The sequence below is a fragment of the Manacus vitellinus genome, unplaced genomic scaffold, assembly GCF_001715985.3.
Source record: "Manacus vitellinus isolate BGI_N305 unplaced genomic scaffold, ASM171598v3 scaffold_50_pilon, whole genome shotgun sequence".
In the NCBI taxonomy this organism is placed as follows: domain Eukaryota; kingdom Metazoa; phylum Chordata; class Aves; order Passeriformes; family Pipridae; genus Manacus; species Manacus vitellinus.
Genome location: NW_021940612.1, coordinates 4,889,260 through 4,897,555, shown reverse-complemented (window position 1 = coordinate 4,897,555; position 8,296 = coordinate 4,889,260). Strand labels below are relative to the sequence as shown.

The window sequence follows — 8,296 nt, the reverse complement described above, 5'->3', positions numbered from 1 at the left end:
GGTCGTTAGTTTGGTGCTGTCCTGTTTTAATTCGGGAGGAAAGCTCAGCAAGTATCAACACGCAAACTTTTGTTCGAAGCAGAGGCTGTATCCTGCTGCAGCCGGGCAGGGTTGCGGGGGCCGATCCCGATGCTCCCCAGGTGCCGGCCCCGGCGCTCCTGCCCCTCCGGGCTCTGTGCGCGCCCCGCGCGCGGGAGCCGCCCGGGCCCGCCCCGTCCGCGCCTGCGCACGGCCGTGCGCCTCGCGGGGTGGGGGTGGAGCGGGGCCGCGATCTGGGTAGGCCGGCAGGCCTCGGCGGGGCTGGTTGGGCGGCGTGCGCGTCCTGCCCGCATGGGAGGGTTTCCCGTCCCCCCTGGAGTCTGCCAAGTTCATCGCCGACCACAGCAAAGATGTCTCCGTGGACGAGGAGGGGGCGCGGCGGGTGGCGGAGAGCCTGTTGACAAAGCCTCGCGCCGTGGAGTTCGGGGTGGCGGGGTGGAAGAGTCTCCACGAGCTGAACCCCCGCGCCGCCGACAAGGAGGCAGTGGACTGGGTGTTCCTGGTGGACACTCTCAACTTCTCCTTCTGGTCCGAGCAAGAGGAGCAGAAGTACTTGGTGAAGTACAAGGATAAAATCTACAGCGGCTACTGGTCCCTCTGCGCCGCCGTCAACAGGGCCCTGGACGAGGGTCAGTGAGTGCCGGGGGAGCGGGGCCGGGCCGGGGGCACCGGGGCGAGGGCGATAGAAGCCGAGCGTCGAGGGTAGAACTAAGGAGGCGCCTCGGAAGCGGGACCCGCTGTTGTGAAGTGCTGCTCGCTGTTTCGATAGCGCTGTATGTGCGGGCCGTCCCGTAGAGCTCCGGGGAGGTAACTGGAAACGCTTCTAAAACATCCTCTTAGTGAAGCTACCTAACTCGTTGCTCTGGGTTATCTCTTCCATTCGAAAGATTTCTAAGGATTGGCAGTAGTCAGCTGTGGGTGACTTCACGTATGTTCTTAGGATAAATTGTATGTTTCCATGACAAATAAAAAAATGAGGCATAAACTGAGAATCGTCTGGACTAATCTGATACCAGAGCAGCTCCAGTGAGTCTGAAAACTCATATGCCTCTAAAACCAATATTTTAAAGTTTTGTAGTTTAGCACTTTAGCACTCACTCTGGTTGCTGTCCTCAGAAAAGAAAAAAAAAATCTGTTTGTAGGTATAAATGAAAGTTTTAATTAATTTTCTGCATGGTTGGTTGTAAATTGAGGGGGCATTAGCATTAAGACATTTTTGTAAATGCACAACGGGATTAGGATGCAGGGGAAAACAGGCCTATGCTGACTGCTCTAGCTGTGTTACTGACTATATTTGCCAGCGTGCTACGTAAACACCGTACTCAAAATACAAAGACTAAGCAGCCGGGAAAAATTATGTACAAAAAATAAGAAAGGGTCCATGGTTGCCTGCTGGAAATGGTTCTCTATAGAAGCAAGCATTGTGGCACTCACAAATTTTGTTTTGAGCAGCTTTGTGAGTGCGATTATCACTGAAAACTAAGGTGATTGTAAGAGTTGATAAGACTTTTTAGATCTTCCTGTACAAGCGCTTTCATCTGTAGCAGACCACTGTGCTAGGTCCCGGGATATGTTACGATAGCCTAAACATCTCATTTTAACTTTTCTGAAGGAATACCTATCACCAGTGCATCATATTTTGCCACCATGACGCTTGAACAACTGAGGCATGTATTTCGCTCTGACACAGAAGTGCCTATACCTTTGATTGAAGAAAGACATCGGGTGCTGAACGAAAGTGGAATAGTTCTGTTAGAGAAGTTTGGAGGATCTTTCCTTACCTGTGTTAAAATGAGTGAGAAGAGTGCTCAGAAACTACTACATCTCGTACTGAAAAATTTTCCTTCTTACAGAGATGAAGCTGTATTTGAGGTAAGCTACTTCTAAAGCTCTGAAAACAAAATCATGCAATTTAGTAACAGTAAAAGAGTCTTGGATAGTCTGCAACTAGACAGGACAGGAGTCACTGAGTCACTTTTTTTCCCACCAGAAGACTGCCTTTTTTTTTCATATGCTCTCTGTCTTCATTACTTTGTTGTAATTTATTTTTATATACTCCAGGTTCCCAGTTAGATCACGCCTCCTGTGTACTCCTTAGAAGTGGATGGTATTTGAGATAATTCCTGCCTGAAAAATCAAAATATTTTTTCCTTTCTTCTCCTTCCCTTGAATTGCAGCCAACCCTCCTCCCCCCATCTTCTTTCTTCTTTTACCTTGAAGTTTTCCACAGCTAATGAAGAAAATTAAACTGGTAGAATTAATGTACAGCTACTGGGACTCCACCCTCTAACTGTTGTTGATTCAACAGGCTTTACACAAATGAGTACAGGTTAGAAGTAACTCATGCTTTTATCCATGTTGACAGTACACTGAAGATTTTTGGAGCTGTTTTCCTGAAAGAAACTGATGGGAAGTAAACAGAGTCCATCTGGTATTTTCTGTCTCCCAGTTTCTCCTATACAGATCTGCATTTAGCATCTGTGACATAAGTAGCTGCTCCTGTGCTCAGCTGCATGTGCAGTTGTATTCAGCTGTTATATTATTAAGTCCAAAAGACTTTATTTTAGTAACAGTGCAGCCTATACTAATAGTCTGTGCAGTCGTTTTAAAGTAGCTCCTTGGAATACCAGTCACTGGAGCTTGGAACTTGTCGCATTTACTATCCTTTAGTAGGTGGCATGATTTTATTTTCCTTTGTCTCCTGCTATGAAGTAAGATATGCTTACATGAAAAATCAGAGGTTCTTTCTATTTAATCTTTGAAGCTATTAGTTTAGTTAATTTGGGGGGTTTTTTTACATATTAAGTAATATTTTAACAATTTTTATGATCAAAAAGGAAATATTTTACACGTAAAGTGATAGAGTATTTTCTTATCTTTATAGTGACTGTATTCACTGATGTTATGTCTTTCGTGAGATGATGACGAATGCTTTATAAAGCAAGCCTCCCTAAAAGCAGCAGCAGACTACAGAATGAAAAGGTGTTCCAAAAATGACCCTAGATCGTAAGCACTGACACAGCAATAAAGCCAGTTGCATGAATATGGAAGCTATTCTTCTGCTTTCAGTAAGCAAGATCTGTATTTTGAAGGTGGTGACATGGGTCACATTTTCAACGTCATTTCTATGGCAGCAGGTTGAGGTCTCACAAGTAAGACTTTGTGTTCAGTAAAGGGTTAGGAGGGAACTAGAAAGATGGTGAGATATCCAAGAGCAAACCAGTGCTTTTCAGTAACTCTACACAGTAGAAGTATACATAATTATAAAATAAATTATACATTAGAATTATACTGTCACAGACTGCTACAACTGTCCTAAGTTCTAACCTTCTAGGGGAACTTCTAAAATAAACACAATTATTTGGCTATATGTTTTTCCAAACACATAGACAACATATTTTTCAAAATTATGTGTCTAATTATAGAAATTGCCCATGTTTGTTTCTTCTGAAAAAGGAAATGCAAACCACAACCTAAATCTCCAAAACATTTTTTTCTCTTTGGGTGGATAGTTCATATTTAGATGGTGTGCTGCATTTGATTCCCAACAGAAGTTTAAATTTTAGACTACTTTATACTCATATTATCAGGGGTTTTGTTCTGACAAAGACATAGTGGAGTCTTTTTTGATCTTCCAGTCATTGACATTTCATGTATTTATCTTTTATTTGCCATCACCTGGGACCGCACTTGTAAAATTCTCATGATCTTCACATTCTTTGCTGTTTTTCTTCACTAGCCGCACTATCACATTTTGCTCTTTGCCAACACAGTACTCCTCCCTTCCTTTAATATCAGTAGGCCATAATAGATGTATCCCTTGATACTAGCACATTGTATTGGAGAGAAGATGTAAGTATCCCTGTATGTGGTAGCCTTTCCTGGAAAAGAAGGGTGTTGCAGAAAAAAAAAAAAAAAAAGAATCATAGGGGTTTTTTTGTATTGCCATCTTGTAAAAAGTTTGGTTTTTTCGACAAATTGTACTTTCTTTCACAGACAGAATCATAGACTGGGTAAAGTTGGAAGGGACTGCAGTGGATCATCTGGTCCAAGCTTCCTGCTCAAGCAGGGCTATCCTAAAGCACATGGCACAGGATTGCTTCCAGATGGTTCTTGAATATCCCCAGGAGGGAGATTCCACAACCTCTCTGGGCAATCTGTTCAGTGCTCAGTCACCTGCACAATAAAGAAGTTCTTCCTCTTTGAGATGTGGTATCATCTACCTAATGCTTTCTGTGCTTTCTGTTGAAAATAATAATGGGAAAATTTACTAGAAATATTTGTAAACTGTGGTGGCAGTAAGGTGGCAGAATAAGACTAGAAATAAGTTGAATCCTCACCTATGTGTAATTCAGGTTAACCATTCCAGTTACATATTGTTTAGCACATGTTGTCAAAAGTCAGAAATCTCATCTAGCTTTAAAGAGAGGGAAAAAATGCAACGCACTAATACTTTTTTCCTTAAAAATGCAGATGCAGTCACACATTCCATTCATCATAGTGTGAAAACCTCAACAGCTTAGAGCTCATAGCATATCATTAGTTTTTACCCTTGTCAGTAGTCACAAAAGTTTAGGACAAAAATAGAACCATACACAGTATCTAGGAAAATATTATATGTGTAAGTACATCTTCCACTGGAATTAATTTTCCTCTCTCCTCTGCACAACACAGAGGAGCAGTCAATAAAGTTTTCCTAGAATTTTATTTCCTTAACATTACAGATAAATTGATTAATAAAATGTTGTAATTGTCTAATCCAACACATGCCTATTATGCTTCTCTTGTCAAATTAAAAATGCTAGAGTGTCTGAAAATTAATGTTTGCTGGACTTTCAAGTCCAGTATTTGCCAAGTGGATGTATACCAACATGAATGTGTTCTGAGATCCAAGGAGATACTAAACAATAGAATTCCACTGTGGTGAATTCTATTATGTTATTCTTTTATTTCAGTTTATTAATGAGCATTTCATGTAATCCTTGTTTGTAGTTTGGTATTTTGTATATTTTAAAGGTGTTTCAGAGTGTTGCACTTTTATTCTGTTCCAGTTAAGTAATATGCTTAACCATATGATAACTATAACTACATGTTATTCACTACATTTATTGATATTTCAGGCACTTAAATAATCCATAAATTTCTTTCTTCAGAAAAAGAAGGTGTCTTTCTACAAACGAGCACAAATACTTGTGGCTGATACATGGAGTGTATTAGAAGGCAAAGGAGATGGCTTTTTTGATGATATTTCTAGTCTAACAATATTTGCAGACTACAGAATTCCTCAAGTTCTTGTTCACTTAAAAGCAATGAAGTATTCTGAAGAATTAATGAAGAAACTACGTGAAGGTTTGTTCTGCCCTTACTAATATTAAGTAATCTTATCTCTTGACATGGTAGACTAAAACTAGTTCTAAAATGTAATGTTAGAACTAGTAACATGTAAGGTTATGTATATTTTTTCCTCCAAGGAACAAGGATTTCCTATGTAGTGATGAGGTAAGAGTAAGGAACTTTTTCCCTAACAGTGATCTTGAATGAAGTTTTAAGGTTTCTTTTCTATAAAGACTTGACTGTTCTGTGGATTAAACATTGATAAGGGAGGGATTAAAGAAAACTCTAAGCTCGTTGATTTCCAAGTTTTTGAAGGGCTGCTGCTACCAACACTATCTTTCAGTATGATTTCAGCAATGATTTCTTCATTAATTCAGAGGCGAATGTAAAAGCATGGGAATTCCTCTTTATTTGTACTGAACTTCTAGTTAACAAGCAAAGCAATATTATAAAGGTCCATTAAAAAAATACTACTTTAAATGAATTTAATTGCATATAACTAGAGTCTCGTTTTTTAAGCATGGTTCCAACTTCCAATACTTATTAAGCATGAACTTTAGTGAATAAAAAAAATAAGCCAATCCTTTTTCCACTTTAAAATGACTGCATTTAGAGATAGGTCTGCTGTTATGCAATTGCAGAATTACTCAGCAGGATAAACAGATGAATGCAACCGTCCATGGATCTTAATAGAATGGCCATATGTATGTCTATGTGTGTATCTATATATTAAGTAGACTAGATGGACATTTTATCTTTCCATGAATCCTAATGAGAACATTCCCATTCAGGCCATTCCAATGGTTCCCTTTACATTAGGTTTTTGGGGGGGGTTATCTTAGAGTTACCCTGGCAGAAAATAAACTATAAAATGTAGTAACTATATACTAAAAAGTATACATAATGAAAGACTATCCTTTTTGTCTCTACAAGCAAAGAAATGGTCATATGATGTGCAGTATAGCCTGTTCTGTTGCTTTAATTGAATGGGAGGTAAACTTCTAAGTGCATATGGTAAAATTAATCATTAGAAAATTATTGTTTACAGTTATAGTGTAAGTCATGACAACTGGATTCTAGAACAGAATAAATATGAAGGTGAAAAAAATTAGCAAATTCAGACAGTCCTTGTCTTTCTGTCTCTTGCATGTAAATGGATTGCTGTCTCTTGTGTCTACAGGAACAATTTTCCAGTCTGGAGACAAAGAGGAGGTAGAGATCCGTGGCTGTTCTATTTGGTGTTGTGCATTGATTTGTAAGCATTTGCAGGAGCTCTATCAGAAGAAGGGTCAGGACATGCGTGAAAAGATCAATGCAGTTTTACTCGATTATTATCTTTGGGACTATGCCAGGGATCACAGGGAAGACATGAAAGATATTCCGTTTCACCGAGTGCGGTGTATATATTACTAAATCCAGTCGGATAGCTGTTATATTGTTGCATTATCTTTTGAACTGCAGTTTTGCTTTTCATACAGTGGTTTGTCATGCACTAATTTGGAGCTGGTTAAATCAAATGTTTGTTTTCTGGTGATGTATTAACAACTTGCTTTTTTTTTTTCTTCCTTTTTTTTTTTTCCCTTTCCTCTTAATATTTTGCTTGTCCTGACTGGATTAACAGTGTAAACTTTGCCGGACAGCCCATGTTAATGCAGGGTTTATTATTATTCGAGCTCTGTATTTGTGTATGTACCTGCCTGGGCGTGCATATCTCGCGGTGCACCTCGCCTCCCCATGGCTGGCACCTAATGCTGGTCCATCCCCTCTCACACTGGTGTGGAGGTAGCAGGTGCTCGGCACACGTTCAGAGGTGAGAGCGGAACTGGTCCATTCATGCAATAAACACTGTGGTGACACATGTGGCACAGTGTGTGTCTGTGTTTTCACTGGTGTGGGCAGCCCCTGGGAAAACAGGGGTTGGGGGGCTTGCTCCCTGCAGGAAGGGAAGGAGGGAAAGAATTAGAAAATCATTTAGGTTGGAAAAGACCTCTGAGATCATCAGCTCCAACCTATGACCGAACACCACTTTGTCAGCGAGAACATGGCACTAAGTGCCATGACCAGTCTTTCCTTTAACACCTCCATGGATGGTGACTCCACCACCTCCTTGGGCAGCCTCCAATGCTGAATCACCCTTTCTGTGAAGTTCCTCCTGATGTTCAACCTAAACCTCCCCTGGTACAGCTTAAGACTGTGTCCTCTTGTCCTACTGCTAGTTGCCTCGCTGCCAGGGAGAAGAGGCCGATACCTACCGTGCTACAACACTTGAAGAAAAGTACAAAGATCAGTGTTTACAGAGCCATAGTGCTCTCTACTCTCTTATATGGATCTGAATCATGGGTCATCTACCGCCACCACCTGCGTCTCTAGAACGCTTCCATCAGTGCTGTCTCCGCACAATCCTAAACATCCACTGGTCAGATTATGTGACCAATACGTCTGTTCTAGAGCAAGCAGCAGTCACAAGTATTGAGGCCATGTTGCTGAGAACACAGCTGCGCTGGGCAGGACACGTCTCCAGGATGAAGGACCACCGCCTCCCTAAGATCTTGCTTTATGGTGAACTTGCCTCCGGCTGCCGCAAGAGAGGAGCCCCGAAGAGAAGATACAAGGACTCCCTGAAACAACATCTCAGCCTTGGCCATATTGATCAACAGAACTGGTCTACTCTGGCCTCCAATCGGGAGGTCTGGAGACACACCATCTGTAACGCTGCTGATGCTTTTGAGAAAGCACGCAGGATCACTCTCGAGGAGAAAAGACAGCGCAGAAAGAATCGTGCCTTGCAGAGTGTACCGCCTGGGGAGTCTTTCTGCTGTGCCTTTTGCAACCGGACGTGCCTGTCTCATATTGGCCTTTTTAGCCACCAACGCGCTTGCAACAAGCGTGGGTAGAGCCCTTCCCAAATCTTCGTTCGCGAAGC

The 8,296-nt window shown here is 41.5% G+C and overlaps 1 protein-coding gene across 1 annotated transcript; it reads left to right on the top strand.

The window, feature by feature from the left end:
• Positions 1-298: 298 nt before the first annotated feature.
• CUNH9orf64 (chromosome unknown C9orf64 homolog) lies at positions 299-7,238 on the top strand. Its single transcript, XM_018081010.2, has 4 exons — positions 299-668; positions 1,652-1,911; positions 5,193-5,388; positions 6,554-7,238. Exons 2-4 carry the CDS (start codon positions 1,687-1,689, stop codon positions 6,784-6,786), a joined length of 654 nt encoding a protein of 217 aa, XP_017936499.2. The 5' UTR covers positions 299-668; positions 1,652-1,686; the 3' UTR covers positions 6,787-7,238.
• Positions 7,239-8,296: the final 1,058 nt, after the last annotated feature.

Bases quoted from the DNA above. Each gene is read 5' to 3' on its own strand.
- CUNH9orf64 (XM_018081010.2), top strand. From the start codon at position 1,687: ATGACGCTTGAACAACTGAGGCATGTATTTCGCTCTGACACAGAAGTG. The intron at 1,912-5,192 runs GTAAGCTACTTC...TTCTTTCTTCAG, and splicing joins GAGATGAAGCTGTATTTGAG to AAAAAGAAGGTGTCTTTCTA. The intron at 5,389-6,553 runs GTTTGTTCTGCC...TTGTGTCTACAG, and splicing joins AATGAAGAAACTACGTGAAG to GAACAATTTTCCAGTCTGGA.